The sequence below is a fragment of the Pavona decussata genome, unplaced genomic scaffold (assembly GCF_977016875.1).
Source record: "Pavona decussata unplaced genomic scaffold, jaPavDecu1.1 SCAFFOLD_47, whole genome shotgun sequence".
In the NCBI taxonomy this organism is placed as follows: domain Eukaryota; kingdom Metazoa; phylum Cnidaria; class Anthozoa; order Scleractinia; family Agariciidae; genus Pavona; species Pavona decussata.
The window spans coordinates 2,426,303-2,443,766 of NW_028145469.1; the positions used below are offsets into that span (position 1 = coordinate 2,426,303).

At 37.6% G+C, this 17,464-nt stretch overlaps 2 protein-coding genes across 10 annotated transcripts; one reads left to right on the plus strand and one right to left on the minus strand.

The window, feature by feature from the left end:
- Window positions 1–847: 847 nt before the first annotated feature.
- On the minus strand, window positions 848–11,618 carry LOC146482277 (uncharacterized). 5 transcript variants are annotated; one of them, XM_085107559.1, is made up of 7 exons: window positions 11,326–11,618; window positions 6,176–6,609; window positions 5,158–5,301; window positions 4,622–4,792; window positions 4,072–4,150; window positions 2,843–2,923; window positions 848–2,361 (listed from the first exon to the last, which is right to left on the minus strand). In XM_085107559.1, exons 2-7 carry the CDS (start codon window positions 6,494–6,496, stop codon window positions 2,243–2,245), a joined length of 915 nt encoding a protein of 304 aa, XP_084963685.1. In that variant the 5' UTR covers window positions 6,497–6,609; window positions 11,326–11,618; the 3' UTR covers window positions 848–2,242. The 5 variants fall into 5 exon arrangements, with proteins under 5 accessions (XP_084963685.1, XP_084963683.1, XP_084963682.1 ...); XM_085107557.1 differs by lacking the exon at window positions 11,326–11,618 and adding an exon at window positions 9,142–9,217; XM_085107556.1 differs by lacking the exon at window positions 11,326–11,618 and adding an exon at window positions 8,177–8,320 and having other exon boundaries at window positions 5,158–5,298.
- LOC146482278 (uncharacterized) lies at window positions 9,068–16,664 on the plus strand. Of its 5 annotated transcripts, none has more exons than XM_085107560.1 (5): window positions 9,068–9,217; window positions 12,880–13,069; window positions 13,648–13,770; window positions 14,467–14,631; window positions 15,275–16,664. In XM_085107560.1, exons 2-5 carry the CDS (start codon window positions 12,884–12,886, stop codon window positions 15,371–15,373), a joined length of 573 nt encoding a protein of 190 aa, XP_084963686.1. In that variant the 5' UTR covers window positions 9,068–9,217; window positions 12,880–12,883; the 3' UTR covers window positions 15,374–16,664. The 5 variants fall into 5 exon arrangements, with proteins under 5 accessions (XP_084963686.1, XP_084963691.1, XP_084963690.1 ...); XM_085107565.1 differs by having other exon boundaries at window positions 9,126–9,223; window positions 12,877–13,069; XM_085107564.1 differs by having other exon boundaries at window positions 9,132–9,217; window positions 12,877–13,069.
- Window positions 16,665–17,464: the final 800 nt, after the last annotated feature.

The window sequence follows — 17,464 nt, forward strand, 5'->3', positions numbered from 1 at the left end:
TTTTGTATTCCATTGTGGTTTTCCACTGAAGATCAAGAGTGTCTTTTTTTTCTTTGCACTGTTGCTTCCATTCAATCGCTAACCCGCTATGCTTACAATATTAAAAAAAACATCAACGATGGTGTTTTAGCCAGGAAACAAGACTGCTCCCAAGGGTCGACATTGAAATACGCATGTTCTAGTTTGCTGTTTTAAGGTGACATATCAGTCAGAAAGGCATTTCTCGCTCCAGAAATTCAGATTAAGTTGTGAAGAAAACCAGTTAGTATGTAAAGTGTGGCAGAAGGGTTAAACAAATTCAAGATAAATACTCCCACGATAGGGAGAACACCCCTTTTGGCTTGTAAACGTCAAACAGGCAGCGTGCGAAATGGCGGGAAATTCTGATGACGTGGTCATTTCTTTCGCTCGCGTTTGCCGCGGTAAGCATGCTACTTAACCTCCCTATCATTTAAACTTATTAAAAGGGAGTCTTATAATATCAGCAATGTTTGCTAAGTGTGGTCTCGAGGTTGGTTTTAACAAATTCTATTGAAGGAGGTTACCTGGTGACTAAAAGAGGAAACTTTGAATGAATGAATGAATGAATGAATGAATGAATGAATGAATGAATGAATGAATGAATGAATGAATGAATGAATGAATGAATGAATGAATGAATGAATGAATGAATGAATGAATGAATGAATGAATGACGCGTACTGCAATGACCCATCAGTACAAAACACGTTCGTCAGTGTAAGATCGGCGACGTGACCACTATAAGGTTGCGTTCGATTGACCCTATTGCGGAATAGGAATGCATGCATTGATGACAAAATCCGTCGTAAAAGGTTATTGGAGTTGCTATAGTACAAAATAACTCTTAAATTCAGAAATGTCTTCCCAACTTACAAATTTACTTTGGAAGAGAAATCTGACAGCTATTCCGTTTATTCTTTTTCCGGAATACAGTAAATCGAAGGCCACCTAAATTTGTTCCTTAAAGAAAATTTAACAAGTTTATTAAAGGGAGGAGTTCACCGTTCTGCACATGTCTATGCAAATAATTGTAAACACATCAATCGTGGAATAAATCCTACGGGTCAACGCTAAATTCAATATCGACAATATGAGTACAATCCACTAGCATTTTCTGTGAATTTTGGTCATCAGTCATTTTGCTTGGACCAATTATAGAATGTGATTACTAAAGTACATGCGAGTGGGATTTTTAAGGCCATAAAGTTGTTAAGAAAGAGAAAAAAGCATTTAGATTCATGCACATGCACTGAAATGAGAAACCCTCCCTTTAACGCTTTGTTCTAGAGAACAAATTGACTTCAAGTTTCATATGATAATTCTTGTAAGAAATGAAAATTATGTCATAACATTTTATTACTTGCGGTGGATTCACGAACCAATAAGCTTGTGGATCCACTACAACTTTGACGATATTTTAATGTCTTGACGAAATTAGCCAACAATAAAGGGAAAAATGAAAATGAAAAAGTGACGTTGACTTGTATTGACAACCGAAAAATAAAAACGTTCTTCTGATAAATGTTTTTGATAATAATACTAAAAAACTTTATTCACCAACCTTAAAATAAATATGCAATGGATTTACATATAGTTAGACTAAACTTAGAAATACAAAGTTCAATAATTAACAAAGGAGCGGCTTACGGTCCGCGACATAAAGACTTTGCATGTCTTTGGGTTCTAGACCTTGCTATTCCCATTGGGCCTGGTACCGATCTTAATTAAGTTATAGCTGTAGCTGGTATTTGGCTTTGTAATGAAGATTTGATTTTTATTTCAATTTCCATTTCACGCTTTGTCGTTACTTTTCGTCTTTTCTCTAGCATCGGAAGGGATGTTCTCGGTATCCCAATGATGTCCAAACACCTGTTTTGTGTGGACTGCTACTCATCTGCAAGTTTTTCGGCAGATCGCCCCAAAGTGGGGATGCATATTAGAGGAAAAGACCTAGATTTTCCCATGCTTTTTATGACTTTTATAGCCAGAATTCACAGATTCACAGGATCTTTAGCTTGGTGAAAAGAAAATAACTTTATTCATAAATACTTCAAACAGAATTCTGTAATAAGCTCTTTTTGCATCCGAAGTTTTTTCATGCAGTTTTTCTTAATTTCGGCCTAATTAATAAGTAATTAAAATCAATCTGAAAACGTCCGAAATATGGCTGGTTTAAATATTTAGAAGATTCTTCGTCAGTTTCTCGTATACGGCGGTATTGCTAGTTCAATTCTTTCACACGTTGGTTTTGAAATACAGCGAACATAAGTTTCTTGTGGGTTTCTGTTGGTACATCCTTTCTTGTCTTGAAATGTTGATCATGATGCGCGTTCATTGATCCTATCAAAAAAATGCAAATGAGCTTGACATTAGTCTCTTATATTTTGTATTTGTGAAAAAAAAGTGGTTTTCAACAGAGTATTGTAACAACACAAATGGAAAAAACAAACAAACAAACAAAACAAAACAAAACACAAAGAACCAAGAAGATAAAAAAGAGCGCAAATAACTGTACGACCGCAGGCATACCGATAATGGACTAGTCTCAGTATCGCTTTTCTGTAACTTGTACAAATATGTATACCGACACTGGATTGGATCTGGTGGGACTGGAGACTCAATACCATTTGGGCCAGGAAAATTTTAGTACTGGATAGGATTCAGATAATTAACTTAGCCAGAGGTCGGAATTAGTATGTTATTCAAGGGAAAGTCTATGTAGCGAAAAAGACCCTTTTTAAAGAAATTAAGAATATAACATCAAACAATGTCAATTGGGTCTCTCTCAAAGTTGGGAGGGGGGGAGGGGGTCGAAGCTTACCTTTTTGGCCAGAAGTTTGGAAGTCCGGAAGAAGAAGGAAAGAAAACAAAAATAATAGCGTTGGCAACCATCCACTCGTCTCTATCATAAAAGAAAAGAAAGGGAATAAGTAATCAGATCACTTTGACAAGGTTCCGTTTTTTGCCTTACGCTGTCATTACTTGTAGATTAATATATTGAAACACCTCCTTCTTGTCATTTACACGAAACCTGCTATTGCTTTAACCCTTTCTCGATAAAGTTTAAAAAAAGATCTCGAGTGTCAGGCTGGTAACAAAGGGGGTGTTAAACTTTGTGTTTGCACAGTGATCACCATGTGACGTTTGAATACGGGAATATATGGCATATGTGGGTCCCAGCCCGCATCGTCCTCCCCACCCTCCACCCTTATTTCATCTGCTTTCTGTTCAAAGTTAGGACCATTCATCAAGCCTCAAAGTCAACTGATTGTATTACCTGTTGTTTGTGTCATTATGGACCCTTAATGCAAAAATGGTTAACAGTTTCATATTCTTTTGTTTGCATTCAAATTAGCCCTTGGCTATTAAATCTCGTTTTTTAGTTCAAAAATCAAAGGAAACCTTTACCTTGAACGATGGTAGCAGGGTTAATTTGAAGGAGACAAAAGTATATTATAATGTTAGCCATTTTTACTTTTACTATTTGTGGCATGCAGTTGTTTCTGGGGAATTAATTAAATTCGATTAGGCTGAAAATTTTGAATTCGATGGCTCATTACAGTAATAATAATAATAACAATAATAATAATAATAATAATAATAATAATAATAATAATAATAATAATAATAATAATAATAAAAAGGTTAATTGCCTTCAATTTGCCCTGAACAATGGTTATATCTTTGGACAGCGTGGATGGAATTCTTTTAAAAGTTGAGCTATTCAAATTAAATAACCTGTCCTGGGCAGTACTTTGCTATAGTTTTTCTTATTTTCGATATTGTGCAGCGCAGAGGTGAGTTTGGGATACTTTTTTTCATATTCAGATAATTAATTCTCAATGTAAGAAGAGAGGTTAATATCTCTCCAGGAAAGATGGTTCAAAATGGGTGGTTTTTGAGCACCTATAAAGCTATAGACAGTTTTTAAGTTTTTAAAGAAATGTAAAGCTGATTTTTAAATTACATTTTACTGCCCGATCAATTTTGCTCAATAACCTCTATGCGGACCAACAGAAGGTCGAGGTTCTCTTGCGTTACTCTTCTTACCTTTTGAATAGTGGGGCTTGCAAAGGTTGTTCACTTTTGGTAAATTCTTCGAAGGTTGGATGACTTTTTGACTCCTCTCCTAAAAGTCAAAAGAAATAAAATTGCCATGTGCATTCTAAACTTAATAGTTTGAAATGAGTTCTTCGATGTCTTGTATTCAACGTTATTACTTCGGGGTTTGCTTTTCTTGTAAAAGGACAATTTAACAAAAGAAGAGTACTGAAGTATTTGTTTTTCATACCAGACAGAATACAGATTACCCATGCACCTATCAAGGCTAAGATGAAACTGGCTTTTGCAAAGAATTTTGTTTCCAATTCGTTAAACTGTAAAATGTGGGTTAAATTATCGGGCTCTCAGATTGAGGTAATTTATATTCCCTTAGCTTTTTGTTAATGCTCGTCTATCAATGCAACAAAATTCCCGTAATTTCCCCTTGAGAATTTGCAAAAATATAGATACAGTATTGAAACGAAAATGGGGTCTTTGTTTGCTATCTTTTTCTTCTTCTAAGTTTTGTAGATTAACACATAGACTCAGATCTACTCACTCGTTCAAAATATTCCACAATTTCCGCTCTTGCAGCATCCTTTCCATGAGAAGCTGTTATTACACAGAAGAATGACTGCTTTCTTTTGTCCACGTGACTGATTTCAAAATGGCAGTTTGGAAAGTCTGTGGAGTTTTCTGGCGAATTCCACGCATCTTTTGATTTGATAGTCTGAAAGAAATTATTGAAGCAGCCCACAAAAAGGTTCAGTTATATACAAAGAACATTATTTCCATAGTGATCAGTAGATATGAAACTGTTTTAAAAGTGTCAAGCTTTGTTTAAAACTCTAGATATGCTCCCATTTTCTTTTAGAAAATTGTGAGAGAATTACGTAATTATTACCCATCGGTAATGGTTTTATGGCCTGACCTCCTTTGCAATTTCAGACCAAACTTGCTCGAGTGCATCAGTACTAGCATCTTTTGAAACCATTTGCTTCTCACGTTATTTCGAGTTATATTGAAACTCTACCATGTTATAGCTCTGAACTGAGTTTGTTCTGAGGATAACATATCTAATATTTGTTTCGTTACCTTCACTTTGCTTCCTTTGATTTTCCATCCGGGTTCTAATACGCTCAATTCAATTCTGATATCTTCATTGCTGTTGGCAACAAACATTCCAGCCAGTGGTTGCAGTAACTTGTGACCTCTTTCTTCTTCTTTCTGGCAAACCTGCTGTTTGATAAATAAAACAAAACCTTGTGAGAACAAAAACTTGAATACTGCATGATATTTTAAATCAATCACAATGTATTAGTCATAGTCAAATTAAATAGTTTATCACTGTTTTATTCTAAGGAAACAATGATGTGATTTGGTGGCAATATATCTTAACTACGATAAAATTGCAACAAAAGAATTTGCTCGCTACATTGGAAAGATTTTAACCATGATTGTAGTTATATTTTTTTTATTCTACTTTACTTTGAAGAAGCAATAAGCATCCTTATTTAATTTAAAGGTTGAGGATAAGATGATTGGACTATCTAGGTCGAGTACTGAAAATACCATGCCCAATTAGAAATTCTCAACAAAAGCTTACTTCGAGTGGAATTGATTATATTCAACAAGGGAAAAAGTCCTTCTGTGAATCCAAGCAAACACAATGGCATTGCAACGATAGTATCTTAGGGGAAGGGGTGGGGTTACTGGCATGTTATCACGGTGGTACCAAATGCAACAGTACCTTACGATTGGTTATATTTTTATTCTCCTTTAGTTTGAAGAGGTAAGCAGCGTTCCACTTTTTGCTGAAATGAGGATCGGATGATAGCCTGTTTTACCCGCGCAGGGTGTTCCTGTAAACTTCCTATCTTAATACGAAATTCTTGATGCAAGCTTTATCTTTTATTTGAAGTGGAATTAACCCTAACGTTGTTAACAGAACTAAACACCGATTGAGTTACAATGAAGCTTAAGAGATACAGGAGACGAGCACAATGACTAGGAGTTTTGGGAGGCGGTAAGGGGGATGGTGGGCGCACTTAAAGGGCATCTTGTCTTATCTGTTATAAAGGGGTTAAATACAACGGGCTGACCTATAAAATACCTTATAAGCTGTTGTTGTATCATCTACAAGGTAAATCCAAATCTTCCAGTTTCGTCCTTGCGATGGCTGTCCTCCAAAGATCGCCATTTGCATTCGTTTCTGGTCAGTTTTCTCTGGTCTTCCAAAAGCTGCCATTTCAATGTCTTCTTGCAGGCTTGGCAGGGTCACTTCAATGTCATTGTGTTTGTACTGAATTTTGGCATCAGGGAACGCCTCCTTCAAGCTTCTCCAGCTGTCTGTCTGGTGAGATGCTCCTTTCACGTGACTCAGTTTTTGCAGTCGACATTTAACATCGATATTCCATTTGTTACCACGTGTCATCAGACAGCAGTGTTCAATCAGTGCAGACGGAGAAGGAGAATCACCCTGAGAGATTTTGTAACAGCTGCTTACCTGAAAGAGTTGCGACTCATTCTCTTCGTTGTCCTCTTGTCCTGAAAAGAAAAGTTAAATAATACAATTTTTTTTATACATATGCTCCACCAAATACCTTGTGGCCAAAACCAATACCAAGTCTACCAAGACTCCCGTAGCTCTCGAGTAGATGGCGTGAACAATCGATGAAATCGATAACCGATAACAATCGATGGCAATCAATGACAATTAATCGATTGATGTCGGAAATCGATGACTAATCATAGCGAAAAAATTGTTTTAAATTGCCATCGATTTGCATCGATTGTTATCGATAAAAGAAATGCTTATAAACTAGAAATAAAGTTTAATGTAATTACCTAACAGTTGTTAAAATTGGAGAGTACGTATCTGGACTCAAGCTAACAGCTGGCCAGAACGAATTAAGTTAACTCTGAAGAAGAAATACGCCCGACGTAGTAATTCAGTGTTCTGTTAAGAAATGCTGTACTTTTGAGGACTTCCCGGCGATCACAAGGTACTTAGACTGATCCTGGACCGTTCCAGCAATCACTAGGATATTAAGACCACGTTGTATTCTAACATTGACACGTTCGCAAGAAACCGAGCAACAACAAAGCTGTTGTGAAAGAAATGTGATGTTATGGTTTCGGATTTTCTTTTTTCCGAGTATGCTTGCATGTGTCATTGCCTAAAAAATTCATCCATGGAGAAAAAAAATACTGAATTCTAGCAATCTGTTGCAAGTTGAGATATTCAGGGGAAAAACATAGAAGGCTGATAGGCTGGCATCTCATCCCGGCCGCAGAAACTTAAAGTTATGCTTATTGTTGTTATGGAAACTGGAGTAAAAACCATTAAAAGTATATATTATTACTGGCTGACAGCGAACAGGGCGAGATCTGTAGAACTCTAGCTAACACTATGCACTTTAATAAAATTTGAAGTATTTGATGAAAAGTATAGACGCTGCAAAGCCACGCACAGGTATCTATGCATGAGACCGATCATAGGCTTCGAAAATAGATCATCCGGTCTACTCTTTGCATGGATAAGCTTGTGATAGAAAATAATGAAAAATGGTTGGAAAGTATCCAGAAAAGGAAAATAGAATTCAATTTTTCAGTTGCGGCAAAATGAAATTTGTATTCGCGTATGCAAATACGAAGACTCCTGACGACTAAATTAAATATTGAAAACATTGCAAATGTCCCCAAAAAAGCAAGTAAAGGAAGTGAAATAAACTGATTTGAATTTCATTTTGAACTAGTCCAATTCCAAACTCGACTTTCGAGCCAGCTGCGATTTCATTATGGTGTGTGCTCCTTGTTATGTCAAAGAGAACGTTAAATTTGGCGCGATGTCACTGCAAAGTGATACGTTACTTTTTATTTTATTGATTTTGCCGCCATGTTTCTGAAAAATTATCACCTGCAAAGGAAGTGAAGAATGAAATGAATTTCATTTTCTGGTTTTAGTTATAGTAGGGTTGCAAAGCAACGACTCCGGAATATGCACTTAAAAGTACTGCTCTTGGAAGGAACCGTTTGCTGACACTACTAATCCCGCCTTTTCTTGGTAGAACGTCTAATACTATTTATAAAGCACCACAAAAAATTTCCAAACCTGCGACATCAAGTAACTGATATATTTCTTTTAACTTCAACAGCTTACCCATTGCAAATGATTTGCTTGGGTTTTTGACTTCGTAGCGAGACAACACTCGGTGCGGCAATATTTCTGTGAACTATGTAAAAACGGAAGACATTCTCTTTTTTGTATCTGATATATCAGCCAGTTATATTTCTCACAGCGCATAAATATTACATCATTATGTCATCATTCACCGCATCACTTTCCTTTGTTATGCTCTATGATTTGCTATGACAGGCAACTAAACTGAGACAGGAAATGTCAAGGAAGTTATGACCCAATGAAAATACCGAAAAATCAAGAAGGGTTTTTTCCCCGGCCTTGCTAATGTTTTCCAAAAAAAAAAGGAAATTTGCTCAGGGTTGTCGTTACATTAAATTTTTAAGGCAGAATAATTATTCTAAACAAGACCAACGGGATGTAAAATTTAAAAGTAAAAGAAAGCTAATTACAAATTTTGTTCATTCACAAGAAGAAAAATGTTGAGCGCTGCTCGGCTAGATTGAAAATATAAATTGTTTTTTGAACCCACATAAACGATTTCCTTTCGAAAACTACAATTACTCATGTTCCTTCCAAGAACTAGAGAATACGTTTTTCCCCGAATTTGTAGCGGAAACGTTTTAGCTGCTTTCAATTTCCTCGCAAACAGGGATTTTCTTCACTGACCGAAACTGAAAACGATCTCGCGAGCAAATATTCCAACTGGGGAATCCCCCGACCAGAATAGTGGAAACAACTTCTTTGAACCAAGTCATGAAATCTGTGTAAGTAGAACATATTTTTGACGGCTCATTATAGACCTCAGTTGGCCGGCGGAGGTTGAGCAGATAAGGAGGAAGACTTAATGTGGGGAAAACTTAGTTGTATTGGACAACAATACAGTGAAAAGGTCTTATAATCGTTTCCTCTTTCAAAGGGTTCAAAATAGTACGTACCTGCGAGCAAACAGTGAAGAATTGTCAATTTGCACATGAGAAGAAACTGAGTCTCTCAAGAACAGACTTGAAAGGAGTACGAGTAAGTACAATTCCTTTTCTCTTCTCTGATGTTACAACCAGCTTAATTCTCTCTTGTTTTCTTTTATTTTTAATATCTACTTTAAGTAGGTTGTTAATCTTTAAAGACAGGATTGTTTGTGGAAGAATCGATACCGGTGAAGTATATTTAAAGTCTGTTGCTTTTAGTGACAGACAGCGCTGTCGCGTGCCGGAGGCTTTGTTTCTGAAACTGATAATTGCAAATACAACATTTCCATCGTCACGCGATCAGAAAAAGAATCAATCACGACGAATTTTCACCTTAAATGACAAAAATTGATTCTCGCTTTTCATTAGAATTAATAAGAATAACTCAACCTTCGTCTGTCAACAGGGCTTTTTCCCTAGGGAATTACACCGGCGAAACAGCTGCACTGTTACGCAAATCCAATCAGACTGACGGGGAATCCCCTGATAAGCAGAATAAGAGTAGTAACAGCTTTCAGTTTCGTTTCATAGGGCCTTTTCCCGTTCGGCAAATTCGGCACGTGATCTGTTACCAAATCACAAACCGCTACATGTCCTTCTTTAAAACAAGGCTAAACCGCTAAACCAAGAGGCAGAGATACTTATTGAAGATTATCGACACCTTCTTACTTACAAGAGGCATCCTTGCATGAGTGGCCGTTTGCTTTACTGACAAGGTTGTGTTTATATATCGAAGGATTTAAACTTCATTAATATAGTTAGCTTCTTAAATACAACGGAGGAAGACGTTTAGCATTAAATATTGTACGAAAATTGTCAAATACAAATATCAGAGAAAGGAAAACTGACGCAGAATATTAGAAGGGGTTTCTCAAGCAACCGTTGAAGTAAACAGTACTCTGTCTTAAACTAATACTGATTTCAGTGGCCATTGCTCTGGTAAGTATGGAAGACAATTCTCTAACATTTCCTTGACTAATTTAGTTCTTCTTTCGTTCTTCTATATGACTACAAATGTTGTATGTAAAGTAGTTTCTTTCTTCAGATCACAGTAATTATCAGTGGTTTTAAATATATTAAATACGAAAGCAGATTTATTGTGAGTTTTAAACTTTATATTATTTTGTTGTCCAAAATAATTGACGGAAACGCTCCGCGTGCCCTTCAGATGAATTACAATACTTTTTTGACATGCAATTTTGTCGCCGACTGTCGTGACTTTCCACAGCAAGGTTGTAGCACTAAACTATAATGTCCGATCATTGCATACATGCAGCAAGAGTCGGAACTTGTTGGAATGAGTTTTTTACGCCGAGGGTCTGCTTAAAACAAACAGAAACGAAAAAGTAAAGATTGCTTAGTAATCACAATTTGAACTAAGGGATCCCTGAGAACAGCTTACTTGTATGTTGAATAGTAAACAATTGGTTAATTCCCGGTGTGGTGGGACGGACTAATCCCTCTTTCTGAATCTTTATCACCTTTTGAAATGCAACGCCATTATATTATTATAATCGGCTCTAGTCTTCCTGCTCACAGCCATTTTCGGTTGCAATGTAACCCTGTACAACGATTTATTTGTGGTCGTACTTGAATTTAGTTCATGACAATGGATTCCTTTTATCAATAAACTGATATGAAGTTTTCCAAGCATTCATTCTGCGATCGAAAATCGAGTGGTTTTGGACGTACGAAGAAAAGGTGACCAAATTTTACAGAAACTAGCGTGCTAGCCCCTTTCATCTAAAAATAGATATCGCTGATAACACTCCCACAACTTCTCTTCGCATGTAGGTATTAAGAATGAAATACGAACGGATAAATTTAACTAATTTCTTAATTTTTTTTTAGATTCGAACTTTTTGGCCCCAAGGCTGTGCTCAAAACCCAGTTTCGAGATCATAAATTTTGCAAGACTTACAGCAGTTACGGTTCTGGAGAGTACAGATCATTCAAACCTCCTAATTCGCAAGTTACAACGATGACCCTTCATTTTTACGATGCGATGAATTGCAATCATAAGCTTTTGCTTTTTTACTGTAATTAATCTGAGGGCACGAAGTTTATCTAAGCTAACTTTGAGCACTTATCACAACATGCGGTTTAGCCCAAGTTTAAAGGAATATTAAAATTGTAAAAGTGGCTGGTACTCACAGGTTCTTCGACATATCAGTGGAAAGTTCCATCCATCGCCTATGAAAATCTGTTAAAACATTTGGCCGTAATCCAGTTTCTGTTCCACTGTACAAGTGAGAAGTAAAAGTTGTGACATTCGACTAAGACGGCCATATTTCGGCCATCGAACATGTCAACATAAATGAATGATGGCAACTGTAGCCAAGAAAGGAGATAACTTTCGCTTTGAAATTTCTCCACATCCCAAGACCAGCAATTTCATACCAATTTGATCGTAATGAAAACGCTGGCAGAGTTTCATTAAAGCTGCCATATAACAAAACAAGTCTATCACATTTGTTGAAGCGAGTTCGGCCCCCATGTTTTCCTAAGCCGCTGACCAGTTCGTTTATCGGCTCAAGTGCTTTTTAAAAATTTTCCGGCAGGAACACACTTAATCTCGTACCCAGATCTCCCACGGTCGACATTTCCAAACCGACTGAGATCAGGGTACGAGATTAGAACACACTGTGATTAGTGTTTCAACCAATGGGCATTTCTGCCCTTCTACTTCAAACAAATTGTTCCGATCGATGGTATAAAAAACGTTGTCAAAGAACAAGCACTTGAATGTCCGTCCAGCATCCAATATACCACGATGATAGTAATCTTTGTGATTTGTATCGGGAACAGAAGATTAGTTCAATTAATTAATGCGGAAATGTTAAATCAATTTACCATTTTATACACTTCACGTGACGGGTCCCTTCAGTAGAACAATAGATGGCCGACGTGTTTATTTGTGGAATATTGTCATCTAAGAGGTGGCCGGGGAAAAGGTTAGGTTAGATGGCCTTCCAAACATATAATAATCCATACAAAGTCTATAGTCCAATGATAGTGCAGTAGGTGTTCTTCTTATTTTTTAAGTTCTAAATCGGGACAATCAGGCTTCAATCATGCTAGCTGGCTGTGCTAAACACCCAGTCTCAAGAGAAATGATGATCGTTCAATTCACTCATGGCTTGATCTGTGTTGTTTGGGTATATTCAAACTTTGGTCCATCTCATTGAAAAATAACTATATTGTCCATTATCCTTTACCCTAAAGCAGCTACTGTAGCTTCACACTCCTCAACTGACCGTGCAGGGCCTCAAATGGCACCACATTTGGTGCTTCTTGTCTCAAACCGGTTTAGGCCCGGAACTACGGTAATTAAGCGAGTTCCCTTGTAGTCTTGCAAAACACTCAGTGCAAAATAATCCTCCGACACAAAACCATTTGTTTGACAATTGCTTTTGTGTATGTTTCAACTACAAGTATAACAAGCGATTATTGAGATTTTTGCTTATAAAGAGGCATACCAGCTTGTGAGGCAGAGCTTTATTAGTTCATAACCGTCAACAACAACGTTCAAACAATCTAATCGGGAAATGGTCAGACCCTTTGCAAAGCTTGTAAAGGAAAACTTGTTGTGTGTGATAAACTCAAATTGTTTGTATTGCTTTCAATACCTTGGTAAACGACAAAGCAGGCGCCCTTTTGATATAACAGCTGATCTGTTAATGTGTTCTTTGGTCTACTTTCCAGCAGAATCATGTCAGACAGCATCCCAGTGGCTACACAACAGGGCTGTGCGGATTTGCTCTGTGAGGATGAAAAATATATCCTGGACATTTACAGCTGTGTACATCCAGAACGCCGTGGACGCAATGAATCAAGGAAACAAATCTTCTTGTTTATAACGAGAGCAGAAGAAAATAGCAGATCAGCGTTCCTACAGGTATTAATATCACTGAAAAATATAGAGTGGGCAACTGAAATTGTACGTTTTATAAAACAAACAGAAAACGTATGACTAAGGAGGCATGTATCAATTGTGTTGTATTTGGCCGCCTCGCCCCTTTACCCAAATTTTTACAATTTCCTCGTTTTTTGTCTCCCTAGTCCATTTTACCTATACCACCACTTATCTCAAAATATTTCTATGATCAGCAGAATTCTTACCTGATGGCTTGATTGGCCACAAACTCAACCCCTGATCTTCAGAGTAAGAGGCTGTCTTCTGTTAGACCTCCCATCTTCTAGTTCAGTTTCCAATTATGGAGGTTAAATCTGCTGGGCATCAAAGTCCCAGCGAACATATCGCCGTCATTGGATCACTGAGAGACCCAAACTCCACATCAAAGACAGTTTTAGGAAAAATGTCTGGTGAAAGTTGAAGACAACTCTCTCTTAATGGAATGCGCTTCCACGAACTGGAATGAACTAAACTGTTTGAAGTCTCTGATCCAGAGGTCAGAATGGCATGCTATTACAGTAATCTGAATGACTAATTTTAATTCAACATGTTGATTTTAGGAGGAAAATATAAGACTAGCAATGTTTAAAGTGCATTCCGAAAAATTTTGCTGGGGAAGGACAGAGGACGCTGACACCCTCGTTGCCAAGCTGCAAATAGAAGATTTTGATGCTGTTAGAATGGTATTACATTTTAAAGGATAAATACTAATTTCAATAAATAATATTAACTTTTCGCTTAGTAAAGTTATCTTTATTGCTAAAGTTCAACTTGTTGCTCCATATTTACCTCTGGATCCAAACCAGATTTGGAAGACAGTGAGCAAACGTACCAGATGCTCATTTCACTGAAATATAATGTAGTGTATAACAAGGCTGCCTGGTTATATAGCTGTAGTTAGCGAGAAGTAGAAAGAAAGATTAGATGTTATTTTAACTTTGTCACCCTGTAACATAATTTATTCGTAAATCAGGGAAAGGAAATATGGATTAAAACAATTTCTTCAATCGAAGAAGCGCCATCTGAGATTCTTCCCAGCTGTTAAGTTAGATGAGTGCATTTGAACGCCTGCCTAGGCTAGATCAGTTTACGAACAGCGGCTGGCAATGGAGCCTAACGCCTGTCTGAAGTTTCTATTCTCATAAAAAGGACCAAAAATAACTGATACCACAACGTCTGACGCTCGTCACAAGTTCCCCGAAACTGCTTTCGTAGACAAGCATATCCACTAATATAAATCTGAATCGGGTAGCTTGCCATTTGTTTAAGAATTCCTTCCTCCTGCAATAATTCAACTGCTTTCGCCAAACTTGTTAGATAACGTTACTGAAGATCAGTAAAGAATTCTTAACTAACGTACAAATTTTCCACATGCGCAGATTGACAGACAAAAGATTGACCAAATGAGATTGCCAGAGAAAGTTACCTACACACTGCCATCTTGTGACGCATCTGCCATGAAAATTGTGGCAAAGTTGTTAAGCGGAAGTCTCTCAGGAGAAAACCTGTTGGAAACTGAAGAGTTGAACGTGAAACTGGCCATGGTATGTGACACATTTTGGTTGTTGTACTTTTTGAGTGTTAATGCCAAGTGAATTCAGCTCTTCCAAGAACTTAACTGTTGCTTCAGTTGCATAAGAACTGAAACTGCGTCTTTAAAGGGGCACTGTCAGCACCGAGAAGAATCCTGGAAAGAACAAACTACTAATCAGTTTTTTCAGCGATTTCTCCTAGATACAATAGTAGAACTTGAAGTTTCCATCCATTTCAATTTTGATCATCCGCGGCCAAAGACAACTTAAAAATTAGTAGTAGTGATATTGTTAAAAAACGGAACCATTATTTTTACGATTCCGTCAATTCAAATGTGGTTTGGTCATTCAAAATAACATCACAAATAGGTGACACTGTCCCTTTAACAGGGGCGGGCTTGGATGTCTGTGAGCGTAGCATTCAAACTTGTTTTGAGTTCCCATACTCGCCTCACTTGAACACACCCACATTTACATAAGTAGTCCACCTACGTACTATTCAATCATAAGCCGAGTGCTATGTCGTCCTAACTCGACGTTATAATTCATTTTCCCGTTTCTTCCTTGTCTTTTCTTTCCATAACAGTCTTGCACATCTTGTAAAGCTCTTCTTTGTGAAAGTTTCCCGATAACTTGTACAATCTTGTATTTCTAGATTCCTGACTGTGAGACCAGGCCAGCAATAGAGCATGAACACGTGGCCAACCATCCAAGAGAGCAGGGCTTGATTCCTGAGGAACCTGTTTTCATATAGAACATTTCAAATAGGACATTTTCACTATGGCGTCATTTTACTACAACTACCAGAATTCTTCTGGTTTTTCTTTTCTCATGCTTATTAGAGCTATTGTTTTTTGCTCTCCACTGGGATTACAAAATTTGCATTTGAAAAGGAAAACGAAATGAATTCTGGTAGTTGTAGTAAAATGACGCCATCATGAAAATGGCCTATTCAAGTGACTTTCTTGTCTGCTCTCCATGGCCTGACGCTCCTAAGTCGTCCGTTTTCTCTCTCCACGGACAATCTTGGATCGTCTCCGAGCGTGCGCGACATCGCTGTTTCTGACTTCAATCTCGTTCTCCCAGTGAGCTCTGGGAATGAGATTGCGGTGCGTTCAGAATGGCCTTTTCAGAAAAGGAAGATGCCGATTGTACGTGCAAGGATGCAAATTCCATCAAATGACTTGTGTCTCGAGACAAAGACAAGGAATTAAGGACAAGTCAATTTGACAGTTTTTGAAATATCAAATGACGCCAGTTCGCTGGCTGGAATAATGAAACAAATGTAACAAGAAGCTGTTTTCAGCTTATACTCGGGCTATGTTTGACTGCGTGGTGCGTAAGCCTACGATCTTTTAGCAGTGATAACTTCCAGCATCGCTAACTCCCCAAAATCGATAGATATTAGAGATATACACTCAGGAAAAAATAGTTCAGGCTTCAGAAGTGATTCATTGTTATTTTGCTACAGCTCTGTTCCGTATATGGTCAGGAACTGACCACACTCATCACGCAACTTCAACGAATGACCGTAAAGATTCAAAAGCTGGCTATATAAAGTAATCAGAAACTGGTGATTTAAAGCAAGCAGCTGCTAGGCGATAAAATACAATTCCACGTGCCGTGATAGAATCCACGTGCCATGATACAAAAGATTACGTTACTTTATACGAGAGGTTTTTGGTACATATCTATTTATATGAGGGCATGGATTTGTGAAATCATTCGAACTGGTAATTAAAACAAGCGTTTGCTGGGCGATAAAATGCTAATGTTCGTGGTGTGATACAATTCACGTGCCATGATACAAACGGTTACTTTACGTTATTCGAGAGGTTTTGCGTACATATCTACAGCGTAGCTGCCTGCTCAGAAGTGGTAACATCATCTTTCTGACAGAGCGACAGTGCAGTGCCAATGCCATGTGGATTCCAACAAGGAACCAAACACATTTTAACTCTTATGTCGACTGATGCTGGAGGACTGTATTTTCAGGTAGCTAAGACTGATAGATTGAGTAATTAATTCGATTTGTGCTCAGTAAAGAGTTTTCTTTAGCGACTTGTCAACTCATACTTTCATGAAACAAAAAAAAATCTAATTACTGCCTTTTGTTTTCGGAGTGGACGAATTCGCCGTTTATTAATAAGTGCGGTGAACGGCCAAGCCAACATTTTCGGAAAGCCTATAACTATAGGCCCGGTTCATACGTCGAACTTTACATGCGCCGAACCTAATCATTTGGTTTGGCGCATGTAAAGATCGACGTATGAATCAGTTAGGATCGACAGATTTGTATTTGGGTCGACCCGCCGTTCTATTCGACTGCGCCAGTCGAATAGAACGGCAAAAGTTCGACTTCGATTCAGACGTCGAAATTTTCATGTGCCGAACCAAATGCATACGTTACGTATAAATTATATAAATTATATCTATCCCAGAGGTCTGCGCGTTCCATCGACTTGGCATGCGCAAAGGACTTCATTCTGAACAAGATGGCGGGAAAAGAGGAATGAGCTTGTTCTTCTTGTTTTGAAACAACTGAATATACTTGTCTGAGATGCGAAAGATTTAAAAAAAAAAAAAAAGAATCTATTCTTGAAGTGCACACGCCCTTCAAACCGACAGAAACTTTCCAATACAGGCTATATCAAAGGCGAAGCGTCAAGACTTCTCAGAACAAGATATTCAAAAACAACATTTGAAGAAAACATTACTCTATTCAAACAGAGGTTACCTCAATAACCTTATAAATAAAACTCTTTCAGAAGTCAACCTCCGCGAAAGAATGTCGGCTCTACAAAACAAACTAAAACCCCGCAAAAACATTTTGAGGTTTGTTATG

Coding starts and splice junctions, on each gene's coding strand:
- LOC146482278 (XM_085107560.1), top strand. CDS start 12,884: ATGTCAGACAGCATCCCAGTGGCTACACAACAGGGCTGTGCGGATTTG. Junction 13,771..14,466: donor ATTTTGATGCTGTTAGAATG/GTATTACATTTT, acceptor CCACATGCGCAG/ATTGACAGACAAAAGATTGA. Junction 14,632..15,274: donor TGAACGTGAAACTGGCCATG/GTATGTGACACA, acceptor TTGTATTTCTAG/ATTCCTGACTGTGAGACCAG.
- LOC146482277 (XM_085107555.1), bottom strand. CDS start 8,228: ATGGGTAAGCTGTTGAAGTTAAAAGAAATATATCAGTTACTTGATGTC. Junction 2,924..4,071: donor CAAGCCCCACTATTCAAAAG/GTAAGAAGAGTA, acceptor CTTTTATGATAG/AGACGAGTGGATGGTTGCCA. Junction 2,362..2,842: donor CCAAACTTCTGGCCAAAAAG/GTAAGCTTCGAC, acceptor TTTTTTTGATAG/GATCAATGAACGCGCATCAT.